At 43.2% G+C, this 20,685-nt stretch overlaps 1 protein-coding gene across 1 annotated transcript in view; it reads right to left on the bottom strand.

Moving 5' to 3' along the window:
• Nucleotides 1-20,096, bottom strand: part of ZNRF2 (zinc and ring finger 2) — a 172,937-nt gene extending 152,841 nt beyond the window's left edge. The window contains exon 1 of the mRNA XM_068236250.1: nucleotides 19,016-20,096. Within this exon, the coding sequence (XP_068092351.1) occupies nucleotides 19,016-19,460 (445 nt within the window). The 5' untranslated portion in view covers nucleotides 19,461-20,096. The remainder of the gene's footprint in view (nucleotides 1-19,015) is intronic.
• Nucleotides 20,097-20,685: the final 589 nt, after the last annotated feature.

Below are 20,685 nucleotides of genomic sequence, written 5' to 3'. Positions count from 1 at the left end.
ACGCGGTTGAGTTGTGAGCCCTTAACAAGAAAAAACAAAAGCTGCAATTTAACCTACTGCTACATGCAAGCTGTTTGCTTATTTTGTTTCCATTTGTCTTATTCTTTTTGGTTATATTTGGCTTTATTTCGTAGCACGATCAGAAAAAAAAACCTGATGTCTGAGTCTGGGTTGCCCTCAGCACTCTTATTCTTTTCATATCATTTGATCAATGAAACACGATTTCTGTGTGCAACACAGCAAGAAAAATCTTTCCCCAGACTGAAGATTGAGGTCAATGGTCTTCACCAAGATGAAAAACAAGGTATTAGTCATCAGGACATTTGAAACTTGTATAAACCTATCATAAAATGAAATGTACTGAGAAACGATTCATCCCAATCATTGGTTGAACTGTTTTGAGCCATTACAATCTGCAACTAAAATGATTTTTTTATTTGTATCTAGATGTAAAGCCCTAACAATACTAATACAATACTGATTAATTTATCTCCTTCCATATAAAACCGGTAAACAAAACAAAACAAAAAATCCAACCAATTAACTTCAGAAATGGCAGAATTTGAATAAAATTAGGAGTAAAAAAAAAAAAAAAAAAATTACAGAATTGCGATCTCCCTGTATGAATCTAAAGCTTTACAAAGCATGCAAGATGGATCTCAGCCTATCTCCTTGGTGAAAACTTAGGGGAAAAAAGTGAATTGAATAAGAGCCTGGGGCCCATATGCAATTCACTTTTTCACCTGAGATTTCTCCTAGGTGATATTTTTAGAACTTGTCATAAAATGCATTTTAGGCCACCAGCAAGCAAGAAAATACTAAGAATAAATTTGATAGCACTTTTTCACTAACTTTTGGGTACTTTTTCAATTGTAAAATGCTGAAAAGTTGGTTTAAAGAGAAGATGAAAATTATCTCCTAGGAGTTAACTCAGGTGAAAAAGTTAATTGCATATGGGCCTGGGTCTCTAAATTGCACAGAGTGAGGGCATTGTTCTCAAGCTCATCATGTCTACCAAAAGCTGCTACCGTACATCATGCGCAACCCCTTCATCCCTCCTGCCCTCTCCAAGGAAACCATACAAGCCACTCAGCTTGTACTTGTATTACTGGGCCTACCTAGCCCATAATCGCATGATCATGTACCTTGTACCATTTGCTTGTATAACTTTGTTCTGTGTTGTATAACCTTGTTACGTCTGTCGTCCTTGTATCATTGTATTTATTATTCAGTGCTGAGTAATACGTTGGCGCTTTATAAATACAATAAATAATAAAAGCTATACTCGAGTGATATGTCTGTATGGTGCTCATTGCAATGACGGTGTGTATGCAGAGTAAAGGCTCATACACACATCAGACCATAGTCTTTTGAAAATGAAAGATCACAGACCAATTTTACCTCCTTCCATGTAGTATGAGAGCCATACCTACACAGTCTATTCTATGGAGCTGAGCTCCCCATCAGACAGAAATCTTTGCAAGATGCTGCACACAAACATGCTGTAGACATTCAAAAGATCAGTATCTGCAAAAGATCTGTTCCTGCAAAAGATCCGTTCCTGCAAAATGCATTCATAGTCTATGAGATCTGCAGATCATCATACACACCTTGTTTAACAGACATTCATCTGCAGATCAGATCAACCAGGATGGATTTTCAGATCTGCAGATGATTGTTTGATCTGCAGATGAATGTCAGTTAAACAAGGTGTGTATGATGATCTGCAGATCTCATAGACTATGAATGTAATTTGCAGAAACGAATCTTTGGCAGGAACAGATCTTTTGCAGATACTGATCTTTTGTGTCTGTACAGCATCTGTGTGTGCAGCATCTTGCAAAGATTTTTTTCTGATGGGGAGTTCAGCTCCATAGAATAGGCTGTGTAGGTATGGCTCGCATACTACATGGAAGGGGGTAAAATTGGTCTGTGATCTTTCATTTTCAAAAGACTATGGTCTGATGTGTGTACGTGGCCTAAGTGTCACACGATGCCTGCAAAAACACAATTGTTCTGATAAGTCCCTTAATCTGCAACACCACTAAGTCAGCAAGATGAAGAGCAAGAAGCACCCCAAATATCAGAGATCCAATAAATCAATTATAAAAGAAATCTAAACATTTTTGCACCGCTAGTAACCTGAGAAGACAAACTCAAATACTGGGAATTAACCAACCATGAAAGTCAACTGGATTGAGTTAAAGAGCTGCAAAGATCCACAGAGGAGATGGAAATATCTGTCCACAGGACCTCTTTAAGCATTACACTCTCCACAGAGTGGGGCTTGGTTGAAGAATTGCCAGAAATAAAAATTAAAAAAAAAAAAAAAAAATTGCTAAAGGAAAAATAAAATAATTTTTGAAGAAAATCTGTTTCTGTCTGCCAGATAGGTTCACCCTCCAGCAGAACAATAACTATAGACATATCGCTAAAGCAACAATACAGAAGTTTCAAGGGAAACACTAAGTGAACCAGAGACAAAAGCACCCTCATGTATTTTACCATATATATCAGTGGGAACATTAGAGAAAACACCTACCCTGCTATCTGTTTCATTCTTCACTGTTCAGCTTGCTTCTAATCAGCCCTGATAAAATCCCGACTGAGAATTCATTCCGGCTGTGCTATAATGACTCTGCTATAATGATTCCTGAGCAGAGCCAGAAGGGAGCAGGCTTGGGCTTGAAAAGACATCAGAGAACACAGATTTCGCTACAATGATTCCTGAGCAAAGCCAGACTAAATGCTCAGTCGGGGAGTTTATCAGGGCTGATTAGAAGCAGGATGAACAGTTAAGAATGAAACAGAGCAGGGTAGGTGTTTTCTCTAATGTTCCCACTGATATATATGGTAAAATACATGAGGGTGCTTTGTCTCTGGTTCACTTTAAAATGGAACATAAAGCGAGGATTCCATATTCCTTGCTTGGCTATCCTGCTGATCTCTTTGGCTGCGGTAGTATCTGAATTACACACCCGAAACAAGCATGCAAAGAATACAGTCAGACTTCAGTCAGAGCATCTGATCTGCATGCTTGTTCAGGGTCTATGGCTGAAAGTACCATATTTTTCAGACTATAAGACGCACCTACAGTGCTGCCCATAATTATTCATACCCCTGGCAAGTAATTTTTTGACGGGAAATTACATAGGTGTCTCCCAAAAGATAATTAGACAATGTACAAGAGGCATTGTTGTGGGGGGGGGGGGGGGACATTTCTCAGCTTCTATATTTTACATTTGAGCAAAAAGTGTCCAGTCCAAAATTATTCATAGACTTTAACAGTCTTTGGGAAAATCCAAATAGTCCAAGCTGTTCTAAAGCATCCCAATTACCCTAAATAATTAGGAACAGTTGTTTTAATCAACCCAACCGGTGAAAAAACAACAGCTCTCTGCATTTGGTTTGTGGACAGTCATGGCTAAGACAAAGGAGCTCAGTGAGGACCTGCAGCTGCCCATTGTGGCTGCTCACAAGTCAGGAAAGGGCTACAAGACCATTTCTAAAGGTTTTCAAGTTTCAGTGGCTACAGTGCAAACATTATTAAAAAAATACAAGATGTTTCGCACTGTGGAAAATCTCAGAGGATGTGGTCGGAAGCCAAAAGTGACACCTGTGCTGGCCAGTTGGATAGTGAGAGAGGTGAAAAATAATCAAAGGATCACCACCAACACCATCCTGGTAAATCTGGGCTCTGCTAATGGCAATGTCTCAAGGCAGACAATCCAACGGACACTGCACACTGCTGGTTTCCAAGGATGCAGACCAAGGAAGATGCCCCTTCTCCAGATAAGGCACACAAAGGCTTGCTTGACCTTTGCAAATGCTCATCTGCACAAAGAAGACTACTTCCGGTCTTCTGTGTTAGATATGTTAGATTAAACAAAAATTGAATTGTTTGGTCACAATAAGGTTTCCTTAAAGTGACTCTGTAACAAAAATTACAACGTTTTTTCTACCATCCTACAAGTTCCTAAACCTATTCTAATGTGATCTGGCTTGCTGCAGCTCTTTCTACTATAACCATCTCTGTAATAAATCAATGTATCTTTCCCCTGTCAGACTTGTCGGCCTGTGTCTGGAAGGCTGCCAAGTTCTTCAGTGTTGATGAACTGTTCCTCTATGCACACTCCAGTGTGTGTGTTATTTACATAAGCCAGCAGCTTCTCTGCTATCTTATCAGTGATAGAAGAGAGCTGGATAAAAATCCTCCTCTGGAGGCTGTGAAAGGAGCTGGTCTGTCACATACTAAGGAATTAACGACATAGGCAGAGCTGTCTGCAGGAAGCCTGTAATGTTCAGTGCATGAGAGAAGCTGGGGACAGAAGGTAAACACACACAAGTGATCTCTTGAGATTCAGAAGTAAGGCTGTATACAGCCTGCTTGTGTATGGATGTATTTTCTATGTGTGGACATGCTGTACATCAACCTACTTCCTGTTTTGGTGGCCATTTTGTTTGTTTATAAACAAACTTTTTAAAACAGTTTTTGACTACTTTTAATGCGGCGGGGAGCGGTGAAATTGTGACAGAGGGTAATAGGAGATGTCCCCTAACGCACTGGTAGGTTTACTTTTGTGCGATTTTTACAATACAGATTCTCTTTAATTTAGCATTAAAAAAAAAAAAAAAAAAAGGAGGAAGAAGAGCCTTCAACCCAAAGAACACCATCCCCACTGTAAAACATGGTGGGAACCTAATGCTTTGAGGGCATCTTTCAGCCAATGGACCAGGGAACCTAATCCTAGTAAATGGCACCATGAAAATTCTCAGCAACATGAGGATTCCCAACGACAACAGAAAGTCTGCCAAGAAACGTGGCCTTGGGCACCAGTGGACATTTCAACATGACAATGACCAAAAACAAACAGCAAAAATGGTGAGGAAATGGTTAGCAGACACCAATATTAAAGTTTAGGAGTGGCCCAGCCAGAGTCCTGACTTGAATCCAATTGAGAATCTGTGGAGGGAGATAAAGATCAGGGTAAAGGCAAGAAGACCCTCCAAACTGAAAGATTGAGAGCTCATTGCTAAAGATGAATGGGCAAAAATACCTGTGAAGACATGCAAAAAGCTGATCCGCACTTATAGGAAGCGTTTGATTGCTGAAATAGCCAACAAAGGCTTTTCTATTGATTATTGTGAAGGGTATGAATAACTTTAGACTGGATACTTTTTTCTAAAAAGTAAATAAAAGATGAGAAATTTTTTTTTCCACAATAATGCCTCTTGTACATCATCTTATCTTTTAGGAGATCTCTAGGTCATTTCCCGTCAAAAAAATAACAAAATTACTTACTGGTTGAATAAAACATTTTCCAGGGCTATGAATAATTATGGGCAGCACTCTAGGTTTAGAGGGCAAAAACCAAAAGGTATACTGAACCTTGTACGTCCATAGTCCAGGAGCGTCTTATGGACCCCTCCCCCCCAATTATTGTCCACCTTGTACCTTCCTTGTGTCCCCATTTACTCCTGGATCCCCAGTCCCGTGTCCTCTGCCTAGTCTGGCTGTCACTACATTGTGCAGTTGTGCTTTTGGCTCTGCCCCTTGTTGATGCACGACTGGCTAAATCATTCACAACCAGGGGCTGAACCAGGGAGGGGAGCAGAATGTAGTAGGGAGGTGCTTGGGAGGCTGGTGCTTTAACCAAAGTCCACCCCACTCACTCTCTGTGCTGGAGCACACACACATTTACACACCCAACTGCTTATTCTGTGACCCAGATCTGCAGCATCCAGTCAGTGTGCATAGCATGAGCAAGGACTGGCATCGCACTACTTCCATGCTTATCAGTACCCTAGCTAGTGAAAAACACCAGTGGTGGAACTACAATTCCCAGTACGTTACTCCTAGCACTGACATAGCACCATTAGAATACAGCAGAGAAGTGGATATATGCACAGGACTACAGGGTACAACCTGAGTGCTACTTCCCAATAACCATCACAGTAAGTCCATTCCAAGATAAAGCGGTTGTGCACATCAGGTAAAACATAGCTTTTATTCCATAAGGTTTAAAATTCCATATACATCACCATCATGGAGAGAGGTACAGGCAGAGAGAGTAAGGTCAACAGCCGTTTCGCGCCTATGCACTGTGGCGCATCGTCAGTGGTGATGGTGATGTATATGGAATTTTAAACCTTATGGAATAATAGCACCATTAGAACACTGAAGCAGTTGTACCAAACATAGCTTTAGAATGTTCCACCAGTCATAAATAAAGATCATTCTGCATCTGTCCATGGTAGCATTATAACCACTAGTTTGTGCTACAGTAGGAAAACACAGGCACATCACTACAGCGCATCCTACTACTGCTTTGTAGAAAAACAAATATCACACAATTACATCTTTTTAAAACATGCCGTTTATTAATCTAAATCCAATGTCTGTGAAAATGTAACTAGCCCACCTTTAGAGTTCAGTAGAGCTGTTCTCCGCCCGCAGTGTCCGCTGTCCCCAATTCCCTGCCCTCCCCAGTGTCCTCTGCCCCTTCTACATAACATACAGTGCATGCTGCTATATGGCCCATTACCGGGAAGTCATGGCTAGCATAGCTTCTTCGCAAAGCATCTACTAATCAGACTGGACGCTGCCCCAGACCGCCAATCACAGTACTCCCCTTCTGGCTTCTTAATAGGAGCTGACTGTACCAAGGGCGGGATCAGAGCTCTGTTGTGGCCAATCACTGTACTCCATTACTGAGGGAGTGCAGTGATTGGCCCCAATGACGGAGCTCTGTTATGTAGAAGGGGCAGAGGACACCGGAGAGGGCAGGCGGCAGAGGACAGAACACCAGAAAGGACAGGGGGCGGACGATGGAGGACTGCGCCAGTGCAAAAATGTATTATTTGAACTATAAGACGCATAGATTTTTTTTCCCCATTACTTTTTTTTGGGGGGGGGGGGGGGGGAGTGTGTCTTATGGTCCAAAAAAAAATACAGTATTAGCAGAGATTTAGCAGGGCCTCTCGCTTTAGGTTCCATTTAAAATGGAGGGAATTACCTTGTCAAAGCCCAGACTTGAATACAATTGAGAATCTGTGGCAGGTTGTGACTGTTATACATCAAAGCAACTTATCTTCCTTGCCTTGAGGAACAGCTAAAAGAATCTCAGTGGCTACATGTACTATGTCAGCGTTTCTCAAACCTGTCCTCGTGACTCCCCAACAGTGCATGTTTTGAAGGCAACCTCACCTATGCACAGGTGGGGGAATTAGTGTCTCAGCTTGGTAAATTCCATGTAGCCAAGACACTAATTATCCCACCTGTGCATAGGTTAAGTTGCCTGCAAAACATGCACTGTTGGGGAGTCACGAGGACAGGTTTGAGAAACAATGTACTAAGCTGATTGACACACACACACACACACACCACAAGACATTTGCAGCTGTAGCAAAAGATGGCTCTACAAAGTACTGACTTCAGGGGGCTGCTTTGTTGTATTGTTTCTGTCACAATATTCAAATGCTAATAACCTCAATAACCATTTAATAAATGCGGCGGAACGGGAGGAGGAGGTGTACTTTTGAAAGTCATTGTATACCGATAATCTGAAAACAATTACTCTCTGGTTTTGACATAAGATTTATGGTACTTATCCGTTAGCCGGGTGCATCCGGCAGGTGGCGACAAAACTCCACCAGAGTTACATCTTTCCCTACTATCCATGTCGGCCTGGAGGGGGAATAGTAATTAGCGCCACCTGCCGGATGCGCCCGGCTAACGGATAAGTACCAGATTTATTTTATATGTACATATACATATTAGCAGTTATACAAAGCCTTTGTAGAATTTGTTGAATATAATAACACATCCTTTTTCGCATGACTGCGGTTAATTTAAAAAAAAATGTAATCACTTTTCTATCAGCCTTTACAGTTTCACGAGTTTCAACCGTGATCTATTCAGTGTAGTGTGGAGCAGAGGATGGTTTGAATTTCAACAATCATCTAAACAGCAGTGTCAACAGGCCAATCATCCACTGTGCCCAACATTAATGCTTGAATGAGAGCATGGAGGAGGGGGAGGGGGAGGGGGAGGGGGGAGAAGAACGTGGAGTTGTCAAAGTTATTCACTCTACTACAAATTCCAACAAGCAAGCAGTCTGTCTAAAGTTGACCACACACCATCGTGATTATAAATTGTAACACTGAAGGATGCTTTTAACAGACTGGTTGCTAGTTCTTCATGGAATTGGCAGCATTGGGCCACATTGTACAACCAACATTGTATTGTGGGTGGACAGCTTAATAGAGAAAAATAATTTTCAAAATAGTACATGAAACTCAAATATGAGAACAAAGACACCCCAACGAACAAGTGAGATAAATAAAATTAGACTGTCCTTGTGTTATGCTTTCCACAAACTGAGGTAAATCAGTATAACTTAACAGCCTAGTCCCTGAATCATTATGAGAACTTGGCATCATATTTTGATAAAATGCTGTGCAAGCTAAATTTGTTTGGGGAAGTGTTATATCAGCATCCGGCAGAGGGGAGTATGTATTGTGCTGACTGGGACAACCAAATGCAGGCTCTGCAATATTAACCTATTTTTGGAGTGGTTTTACAATTACAGTGAACCAACACTGAAACTTACCACTGCAATAGCATTTGCCTGGCTGTTGTACTATTCATGTTACTGACCCAGAACGAGTATGCAGTTTAGGTACTCTGACATCACAGCGCCACTCTGTGCCTAAATTAGCTGCATGCTTGTTGCAGCTGTGTGACCAGAACTGCTGAAGCCAAAATATCGCCATGTCATCAAGGCAATTTGCATTTTTTCAGAATGAGGTCAGCTATAGCAAGTACATTTCAATTGGTAAAAATCTAATCAGCTGATCAGACTGACCACATGCTTCTCTATGAGGTCTAATATACATGAGAAATACAGTACTGTGGCATGCCGTATGCCTAGAAACGCCCCATGTTGCGACAGGAGAAAAAAGTTGCACAGAGAAGGAAGCTGTTAATCATATTCATCTGCACCAATCCAATGACTGCCAGCATTGTTGGACACACATATCAGTGTCTCAGTCATAACGTATTGAATAACCAGGTTTAGAAATACCATTACACTAGGATCACAGTTACGGTGATGACCATTGCACCGTAAATTCACATATGGCAACGAATACCTACAGTAATTCAGTCACCAATATTTTTATGCAAGCTTGGTAGGAGTGTGACTACAGTAGTTCACCATTTTCTTATATATTAAGCAGTTGTCTAAATGAAGCTCAGAAAGACCAATCAGTAACAGATTTCTTAATTCTGTAGAAAATATTAAATCTCTGTCTGTTTTGCTTGAAAACCTTTAGGCCCCATTCACACTTAGAAACGCAAAACGCCGGAGATTTTTTCATGCGTTTTGCAGGAGTGATTCTTCCGCTATTTCACACAGAAATCACTGAACACTGCGGCGATTTTGCCGCAATCGTGTTTAGCATTTCTATAGCACTGAAACACGATCGCCGGGAAATCGCCTGAAAATGGTGCAGGCAACGCGTTTGCGTTTCACATTTTTTGGGTGATTTGCGGCGAATAGCGCAAATCACCCAAGAACGGGCCCATAGGGTCTCATTACGCTACCACTTTTAAAAAGCGCTAGCGTTTGAGCTTTTGCCGAAATCGCGGCAAAACGCTCTAGTGTGAATGGGGGCCTAAGGCTGTAGCCACAGCGCTTTCTGAGCGTTTCATCAGGGGGGCTAAGGGCTAAAAAATTAATTTTCCAAAGACTATGGTCTGATGTGTGTATGTGGCCTTAGGCCATATACAGACATCAGACCATAGTCTTTGGAAAATGAAAGATCACAGACCAATCTTACCACCCTTTCTGTAGTATAACAGCCATACTCTACACAGTCTTTTCTATGGAGCTGAACTCCACATCAGGAAAAAAATCTTGGCAAGATGCTGCACACACAGATGCTGTACAGACACAAAAGATCAGTATCTGCAAAAGATCTGTTCCTGCCAAAAATCCATTCCTGCAAATTGCAATGATAGTCTATGAGATCTGCAGATCATCATACACACATGATTTAACTGACATTCATCTGCAGATCAGATCCACCAGGATGGATTTTCAGATCTGCAGATGAATGTCAGTTAAATCATGTGTGTATGATGATCTGCAGATCTCATAGACTATCATTGCAATTTGCAGGAATGGATTTTTGGCAGGAACAGATCTTTTGCAGATACTGATCTTTTGTGTCTGTACAGCATCTGTGTGTGCAGCATCTTGCCAAGATTTTTTCCTGATGTGGAGTTCAGCTCCATAGAAAAGACTGTGTAGAGTATGGCTCTTATACTACAGGAAGGGTGGTAAGATTGGTCTGTGATCTTTCATTTTCCAAAGACTATGGTCTGATGTCTGTATGTGGCCTTAGACAGTGTACATTTCATAACCAGTAAGTTAATTCCCCCAGTATACATACAACTATACTATAACTATATAGTATAGTATAACTATACAGACAACAAATAGGATGCTTAAAAGACCTCAAAGGTTGGATTATAAGAGTACATGAAGTAGCAATCACAGGCATGGCAGCAGTATTATTGCTCACTGAAAAAAAAGTGACCAGGCTGAGTCAGTCACGATGGACAGGAACCCCTTCACCACATTCTAATGAGCTGGCATGTGATCAAACCTGCCGGCCTCTCATCACACAAGCCTCTTTAATTACAGTTTTTGAAGTAGTGTGAGAATTACAGAAGGCCTTCTCTGTAATGGTAAATGAATAGTTCTATTTATTACTACATGCACGAGCAGCAAGAGCACTCACTGCAACCGCTGCACACCATAAAACTATAATGGGGAGCCCATACTGATTAGCTTCTGTCCTCAAGTCACAACTAGGAAGCAGGGTTTGTGCATAGCCATATAGGTAGATAACCTGTATACTGCATATGTAAGAATAAGATTTATAACATGAACCTTTGCTGGGGCTTAAGGAAAGGTCAAAACACTGGTTTAGCTAGTGACTAGGACTTTTGCCTATAAGCATTTTAAGGCTACTGTAAACTGTGTAGTACTGTGGGGGGTTTTGAAGTGCATTGAATACACTGCACCTGAAAAATAATGGTAGTGCAATAATACTACCACCACCAGTGCCACAGATGCCTCTTCCTTGAAGGATACACAATGTGACATGATGAGATAGACATGTGTATGCACAGTGTTCCTTTTTTTCTCTCTGCCTGAAAGATAAACATCAGGTATATAAGTTGCAGTTCATGTCTGAGTCAGGACTGGGTCAGACTACAGTGTGACCCTCACTGATAAGAAATTAGAACTACAAAACACTTTTCTATCAGAAAATGGCCTCGGAGAGCAAGAAAGAGATAAAAGAGGTCAATAGTTCATAGATTTTAGCTTTGACATTCTTCAATGAATGTGTCATTGAGCAAAAACAATACAACACTAAAAACTTAACAAGTAGATTTAGGCTGGTTTCACAGTGGGACGTTACAGGCGCACGTTAGAGCAGCCTGTAACGCACCCCACCGCACAGCAATGAAAAATCAATGGGCTGTTCACAGTGCCCACGTTGCGTTACATTGTAACGCAGCACGTCCTGATAACGTACTGCATGCAGTACTTTAGACTGTTTGCACATGCTCAGTACGGGTGGGTTTTTTTATTTTGGGGGCGGAGAGGAGGCGGGGAGAGGCCGCTACGTAGCCAGGCACATGGCTACTTAATATTCACTGCACTTGTAGTGTTTTCTTCTTGGAGCGGCCGCTGATTGGCTGGCGGGACCACGTGATGCGGAGAGCTCCGCTCACGGGGTCTCCGCAGTGCCTCCGACAGAGCAGGCGCACCAAAAGCTGCTTGTAACGCGGCTCTTGGTAGCGTCCTGCTCCAACACCACCAGACGTTGCGTTAGGGGCACGTTATGCGACCTTAACGTCCCCTAAAACGCAACGTCCTGGTGTGAAACCAGCCTTAAATATAAAACTGTGATATTTTAACCACTTGATGACCCACCCTTTACCCCCCTTAAGGACCAGCGCTGTTTTTAGTGATCTGTGCTGGGTGGGCTCTGCAGCCCCCAGCACAGATCAGGTAGCAGGCAGAGAGATCAGATTGCCCCCCCTATGGGGATGATGTGCAGGGGGGGGGGTCTGATCTGTTCTGCTTGCCTGGGTGTTGCGGAGGGGGGGGGGTGGCACCTCAAAGCCCCCTCCGCGGCGAAATTCCCCCCTCCCTCTCCTACCTGCTCCCCCCCGGTTATTGGGGCTGCACAGGACGCTATCCGGTTCAGGTTTAAAGATCCGGTGCAGACCCAGGCTCCTCCTGCACTACATCTGTTGCGTCGTAGGCTGCAGCCTCTCTATTTCACATACAGACCTGAACTCTTGTGCCAACAAGGAGAACACAGAGAAATCCACCCTGTATGTGCTTGAAGAGAACAGTCTGTCTAATTCTCCCTTGTCTGCAATTAATGAGCCAGTGTAATTTGAGCTCCCAGATGTATGCAGAGTTGAGAGCTAATATATAAACAAAAGGAGTTTAACCCTTTCTGTGCTTCCAGCAAATCAGGGAAGAAGAAGGAAGTGTTTTTTCTGTAAAGGTTATTATGCAGTTGCTAATATTTTAGAGCAGAGAGAAGTTCAGTGGTCAGGTCCGCTTTAACTATTAAGCTGGTGCATTGAACAAGTTTGTATCCCAACATGTATTAAAGCTTGTAAATAGAGCTTCTCACAGTACAGGACTTTGTAGTCTTCTGATCAAACAGCAAGTAAAGCAAGGAATCAAACAATGGAGTGAATTCCAGGCCTTGTTTACTGAAGGTGCTAAGCCACTTAATGATGCCTCATTTCATTCAGCAGGCTGCAGGGTATTCAGAGATTTAGCACAGCTTATTAAATAGGCCTTCAGTGCTCAGACCAACACAAACACCTATTGATGATGCCATCTTGTATGAATGTAATTCAAGTTACGTCTAATGTAATCGGCTATCTCTTGATCTGATGCCAAACCATTCCCAGCCATTATTACAGCCAAGGTCTAATCTATCATGTTGTGGAAAAGAATTAGAATAAATGTACTGTCCATTAGGGATGTTTCCAGATATGGCACTACATCACCAGCACTGAACATTCAAATATAGAAAGAGAATCCGCAAAAAGCTATCATAATAATCCCAAATGGCTGTGTACAGGTCATAAATTTAGTTAGCAGGAAGAAAAATACAATGAATCATTTGTAGGGAGTGGTGGAAAAGCGAGGAACTGGCTATGACAACCAGGCCTCCTATGTCAATCCTGAAGCCTTATGCAGTTTTTTTTCCAGATAAAACACTGGTTTCTGATCCCTTAGGCTAATACCTCCTGCATTGACACCTTTTAGGGTATTTTCTATTCTTTAAAACAAAATTATAATATATAAAAAGCAAACATGGTCTTAAATGATTACAACTTCTGCCACAACATGTGCACTAGTATGCAATGAAGCCCCCCAGCTCCTCCCTCTGGATTCATCCACATCTTGATCTGACTCCTCCCTTCCAGACCAAAAACTTGTTGGGACAGCCTCTGTTGATATACGTCTCCTTATATAAAAGCATAAGGGCTGGTGCACACCTAAAAGCGCTAGCAGAATCGCAAACACTAAGCGTTTTTTGGAAGTGATTTTTAAAGGGAACCTAAACTGAGAGGGATATGGATGTTTCCTTTTAAACAATACCAGTTGCCTGGCTTCCTGCTGCTCTCTGGTTGTAGTAGTGGCTGAATCACACACCTGAAACAAGCATACAGCTAATCCAGTCTGACTTCAGTCAGAGCACCTGATCTGCATGCTTGTTCAGGGGCTGTGGCAAAAAGTATTAGAGACACAGGATCAGCAGGAGAGTCAGGCAACTGGTATTATTTTAAAAGGAAAAATCCATATCCTTTTCAGTTTAGGTTCCCTTTAAGAGCAATTTCAGGCATGCACCTAGTGATTTTCTAGGTATGCCTAGCAATTTTTCAAGCATTTCGGTGTAACAATTTTTACTTTTTTGCACAGTTAGCTGGAAGTGAACAAAAAAAACTAAAAAAAACAAACACTTGGAAAATAGCTCTGTTCTAACGTTTTTTTAGAGCGATTGTCCACGTTTCCTATACTTAACAATGAGGCTGAATCGTCTCAAAAATGCTGCAGTACCCGCATTAGCGTTTGGGGGGGGGGGGGGGGGGAATGGCATCGCTCTGGTGTGATGGTGTGATCCATCCCATACAAATACATTATAGCCAAGTCCTTTTTCAAGCACTAGCATCTTTAAAAGCCCTCAGAAGCGCTCTTGGTTTGCACCAGCCCTAACTTTGATCCTTTTAATTCTGTATGCAAATTCATGAAGCTTTACAATGGACTTGTCAAATCCCACCAAAGTGGAATTTGATTGGTCCGCTTTCAAGCTGCATCAATTTGCAAAGTTTGCATAATCCTGCATAAATGTGGAATTTCTGATACTCACAGTATTCTACTTGCAGCTGTGCGTTCCTGGCAATGGAGGTGGAGAATACACATTAATGTAAGTGATGCCATGTAAGGGGTCGAGTCCATGGTAATGGGGGCGGTGCGTAGTGACGTGATCATGCAATAAGCAGCATTGATCTCCTCCCCATCCTTGATTAACCAGCCCAAGCTGCAAGCAGGCATCGGGCAACATGATATGCTGGTTAGCCACTAGCAATAGCTCTCCATGGCACCAACCGACCTGCACCTACTCTGTGACTTTCAGGCAATTCCTATGTAAGAACACCTACGAATAAGGCTTATAGGATGTTTCACTGCATTTGACATCACTGTAGCAAACCCAGCAAAGCAGTTCAGGTGCAAAAATTCTTACTTCTCACTTAGCACATAAGTATGAACCAATGAGACATTGAGAGAAGAATGCTGGGTAACTAACACTGAGATGTATACTGTTGTGTTTTAGAGGGGTGGAGCTAGGCTAGTGACGTTTTTTGCAGAGTAAATCAGATGCAGGGCGCAGCGGGTGTGAGCTTGCTGGAGTTTGCTTTTAATCTGGGAGACGGCGGAGGTAGTAGGAGTCCAGGCGGGCAGTATTCGTCATGTGTATGCCTTGCTATTGCCTCAGTGGCGAGCTTGGTCTGGCAGGGTTTAACATCCAGCCCACCCATGCTGAATACCAATTTTATTTATTTTAGCATATTTGTGTGTGGTGCTAGCGCTTTTTATTTTTTTACAAAAAATTGGTTTTTGTCTATTTATGAGGTTTGCTGGAGGCTGGATCCGGGATAGCAAGTGACATACAGAGGAGAGTGTCAGAGTGGCTGGGGGTGGCCATACACTGCCATAATCTAGTGCTGAATGCTACTCAATTTACTGTTGTTTTGTTTTAGAGCGTGTTTCATAGAAAAATAAAATAAAATAAATAATAATAATTACAGAAGCTGTAGATTGGCATTCAGCCACAAAAAGACTTGTATAAGGATGAAACCTTTTTAGCAAAATTCTTTATTGCTACAGTCTTAAAAGAAAGAGTTTGTGTAACCAGCGTTACAGAAAATCTATGAATGCAGCAATAAAGTGATACAATGACTCTTAATGCTGGGGTCAGTTCAAACATGAGCCAGGGTAATATTTGCATAGAGTTTGTTTTCTCATGTTCGCGTGGGCTTCCTCCAAACCCCACTGGTCTCCCTCCACATTTTAAAAACATACTGATAAGTTAATAGTGCACCCACCGAATTGGCTATGACAGGGCTCTGCTGCACAGCACATAAGTAGAATGTCAGTCAATGCAGTCTACGCACTGCCTGATGTCTTGACATATCACACACTATATGCGATTCTGAAATCCACACAGCAATGAAATTATAAAGTAAGAATTGCTTCAGATATAATTTATGAACCTTATCTACAAACAGTGCATTCCCATCTATATACTGACAATATCAACTTGTTCTACACTTCATTGAGTAAGCATACTTCTATTGTTCATGACCTTCTACAAGAAGAGTCGTATATTTGAAAACTATGGTCACAAAATTTGCCTGCTAAGGTTCACATTTATTCAGGTCATTGTATACCCTAAGAAAACAAGGCATAATCAAAGGTTTTCTTTCAGTGTTTTAAAGGACTTCTCATCTCTAGCACAAGTAAATTCTTCACATCAGAGCTTAGATTAGCATCAAACTGTCCTCAAGCACAGAGGTGCATGTACTCCAGGAACAGGAGGGGGGGGGGGGAGGCAAGTACACGTGCTGTCACAGTATATACATTAATTGTCGAAAATGATACATCATGTATGGGGGGGGGGGGACAACTTTTGCTTGTCACAAGCATTGGGAGATGTTGGAAGTTGATAAATCATACATGGGAGGAGGGAGGAAACATCTGATAGGGTTATGGGGGAACATGTGCTTGTCACAGACTAAGCATTAGGAGATGTTGGAAGTTAATAAATCATACATAGGATGTGGGGGGATACATCTGAAGGGGTTATGAGGGGAGCATGCTCATCACAGTCTAAGCATTAGACGAGGAAAGTTGATAAATCATTCATGGAAGGAGGGGATAGATCTGACGGGGTTATGGAGGAACATGTGCTTTTGCATTCTGAGCTGCATGACATGATAAATCCAATATGTTACAAATTAAATAGTTTTGTTCACTGAATGCATTAGCCAATCTTTTGGAAGCAACAACGTTATGATATACGGTTTATATCTATTTGTGCCAAGGGGTCTTGAGATAACTTTACTCTAACAAAGGATACTTGGCAAACATCAGCTACAGTATGTGTTTATATCAATGAAATTATACCATTGAGAAACAGTATCCTATACAGAACATACATGCAAGTCCATGAAATGTGTTCTTGATCTGCATACTACATCCAAGTGAGGGAAGGACCGTGACTGCCTGGCTGACAGCTCTAGAACCCAGATGAGGAAACTCTCTACCTGCGTCTGTAGGCAATTCCCCTGGGCAACAAGTTTCTGCCACATTACAAAAGCATATGGGTAAGTTAACTGGCTTCCCCTGATATCTGCCCCCAGTAGGCCAGAAAGCAGTGCTGGAGGACCTGAGCCAAACCTCAGGTACAAAAATCACACTCACCTAAGAAGAGAGAAGCCTCTGGATTCTAAAAAGCGCTTGTCAAACTCAGAGCCCGTGGGCCGAATGCCCTCCTCGCCATTTTATGTGTCCCTCAACAGCTTCAAATGTGCATGATTGAAAGCAGTAAATGTACAGCACACTGCCATCTTGTCCAGAGCACACTAGTGACCATGCTTCTGACAGAAACACTGTCAGTTTGAGCTGGGTTGCAGCAACAACCCCCCCCCCCCCCCCCCCCCCTAAATGAAATTAGCAGAAGAATGGATATTTAAAAAAAAAAAAAATCATACCACAATCAAGTGTTTAGTCCAGTGACCATGGGAAAGCTCACACACACAGAGAAAATCTACAGGATCCCATGTGATAAGAAATGCAACCACCAAATGTATGGCAGAGCATCACATTCTTCTGACCAAAAATCCATCAGTTGTAAGAACAAGCCCTTAATGTCTGATACCCCCATTATAGGTTTCACTCATAGGCCAATCCCAAAGCCTCATTGCTTCAGAATTAGTATATCCATAATGACCCTGTGACCCCGGGTCCACATAAGACCACACCTGTGCCTCATACTGATTGTCATGCTGGGCTGTGTGGGAATTCTACAAAGCTAGGAATAGATGAGTTAGGCCAAACTTGTAGCATCAGCATAAAGTATTAAAATAATGGCAGTCATACACAGGTCAGCAATTGCCTGAAATGGCAAGTGATTGATTGGGTAGTAGTGATGAATTCTACTACTTTCCCACACAACCGCAGTACAATTTTAACAGAAATCGAATTGAAAATCAATAGCTAATGCAGTACGCTAAAGGAGTCATTTATTCCCCACCACCTTACAAAAGATTTACAAAACTAATTTCTTAAAAAGATTAACATCCCAGATCACTGTTTTGATCGATAAGCAGTAATGATGAGCAACGGATGAATTTCGAATAGGTTTTATTGGAAATTCATCCAGGTAATTAGCACACCTGGGCGGCGGGGGGGGGGGGGGTCTTTGCGGGAGGGTTAAACTTACCCAGGAGTCTTCTACTTTATACCATCCCACGATGCTTTCCAATTCACGGTCAAGTGACTGCCGCACTTCCTCCTTTCGGGTTGAAGGAGGAAGTGCGGTAGTCACGTGACCGTGAATTGGAATGCTGCGTGTGACGGATTAAAGCAGAAGGCTCCTGGATAATTCCCCCCCCCCCCCCCACACACACACTCCAGTGTGCTAATTAGCTGAATGAATTCCGAATAAAACCTATTTGAAATTAATCTGTTGCTCATCACTAATAAGCAGTCCAAATCAAAGCAAGATCATTTAGCAGGCAACCTAGGCAGGTGCTTGGTGCCAAGTGGGCATCGAGGGGCACACCTACTGCCTTATTCAGTCACAAGGGGGCCTACCTTGCCTAGGGCCCCATTACATCTTAATCCATCTCTGGTATAATTTCAGATAAATATTGCCAGGTAGATCAGGTGCGTTGAGGGCAACCGATACCCAGCATATTCCATCAATGTGATAGAAAAAAAAATCTTCTACAGAGACTAACAATATCATAGCTGGCAACGTATTGCTTTAGCTAAATTGATCTACGAACCCTCCTCACATTTGTGTTCTCTTTTTTATTGTTAGTTCAGGTCCATGTTCAGAATATTCCTATCACTATGCAGTAACAAGAGGAAGTACCGCACCATCAAGTTGCAACAGAGCGCGGTAGATAATCAACATTTCCTCTACAGGTCCTACAGTGAGTTCAGCACCCTCTCTCTTGGACCACTGATCACTGTCACAGGTAGTTCCCACTGATCATCTCATTCAATATATGCTATACAATGCAGTGTGATCTGGGGTGATTCCACCCACGTGACTTCCTGATGAAGCCCCTTTATGTGCTGAGAACCACACGTGACGTTCCAGTACTCACCTCCAAAGAGGTGCGGGGAGAGGTGAGAGGGGAGCGATCCAATGAGCAGTCTAGAGCCACCGCCGCCTCCACCTCCCCCCGGCGGGCGCTCTCTGCCTCCCTCTTCGGGTGTGCTGCTGCCAGAGTCCCGAGCTGCTCCAGGGATATTCAGGGCGGCCTGAGAGTGCGGGGCCTGGCTGCGGATCCCCCCTACAGAGCGGCTCCGGGAGCTGAGAGCAGGCGGCGGCGTGTGCTCCGACACCCCGGGGCCAGCTGCCCCTGCCTGGAGGTACCTGCTCAGCGGGGAGGCGGAGGCATTTACCCCAGCTGGGCCCCTGATGGCTCCCCGGCCCGTGCTGGAGGGGATGTCCGAACCTGAGTACGCCCGTGTACGACCGTCCAAGGCCGGGTTGCTGCTCTGCCGTCCGCCCATCCCCAGTGCAACCCCGGCCGGGTCACCTCGCATCCACCGGGAAGTGGCAAGTGTCTGATACAGTGCGCGATATCACTGTGTCCTCTCCGATCAGCAGCCGCTCAATGTCCTCCCAGCAGCAGCACGGGTTTCCCCTCTACATGCTGTGCACAATAGCAGCCCCATCCATCCGATCACATCCAGGTGCTGCAGCCTGTGGCTCCTCCGGGGTTACCTACAGCGATCACCGGCCGCATGGCAGCTCAGGCTGTCACCGGCGCACAATGCATGGCTTGTCACAGATGTACCGGGCTCCCTCCGCCGCCTCCTCTATACATGCACGCAGGAAGTGCTCAGAAACTTTCCCCGCTGTAATACATGCATGGCCTCCTCACACCTCCGGTGTCTGCTTGTTGTACCCGGCAGCGAGTGACATGAGCCGAGCCGCTGGAAGTGCTGCCTGTCATGCATGTGCTGCAGCCGCTATCCCCTTCACGGCACGCCGCTCCTCCTCCTGTCAGTGAGGAAGTGGATGGAGTCACAAGCCACCCTCCTTCTCTGTTGTTATTATTCTGCTGCTGTCACTCCTTCCACCCTCATGGGGTTCTCTCCAGACTCCGCCTCCAAGCCCCGCCCTCCTACTTCACCTTTTCAGTGTTTATTGTCCCTTCTCTCCTCTGTGTCTCCTTCACTCTGTGTCCATGGCTTTCCCATTCATTTTCCCTATCTCTCGCCTCCCTGTGGCTCCTCCTCCTCCAGTGTCCCTATGCAGTAGTTGTTATGATCTGCTGCACACCTCCTTCAACTTCCAACAGTGCTAATGCTGGATGTTTACACAAAATGCAACTCAGCCACTGGCTCCTGCTGTTTATTGGATTTGTATTCACTTCAAAACTATTCAATTCTCTGTGAATCTAAAGACCAGGCAGAGGAGGGAAATAATTTGTTCTGACACCCACTGCTTGCCTGTTAATGCTCTAAACCTATTGTACTGGAATGTGTATACATCATAGAAACCATTCTCTCCACCCTGTAAAGCAAAAACATTTTGTTCTACTTTTAGCTGTGCAGTGTGGAAAAAGGATAGATTCAGTTTTTGACCATTGTCTATGTAGGTAAGGCAGAGACTCCTTTTTTATCTTTTGGACTTTCATGTCTCTATCATTAATACCCTAGTGGCTCCAGTGCTTTAACTCTTCCACGTGCTACCAAAATGAAAATTCTATTCTTGCCTAAAAGAGCCCTTTTACTGTTTTACACTAATCAGTTGCTCTCAGTA

The sequence above is a fragment of the Hyperolius riggenbachi genome, chromosome 5, assembly GCF_040937935.1.
Source record: "Hyperolius riggenbachi isolate aHypRig1 chromosome 5, aHypRig1.pri, whole genome shotgun sequence".
Taxonomy (NCBI): domain Eukaryota; kingdom Metazoa; phylum Chordata; class Amphibia; order Anura; family Hyperoliidae; genus Hyperolius; species Hyperolius riggenbachi.
This window is presented reverse-complemented; position numbering and strand designations above follow the sequence as displayed.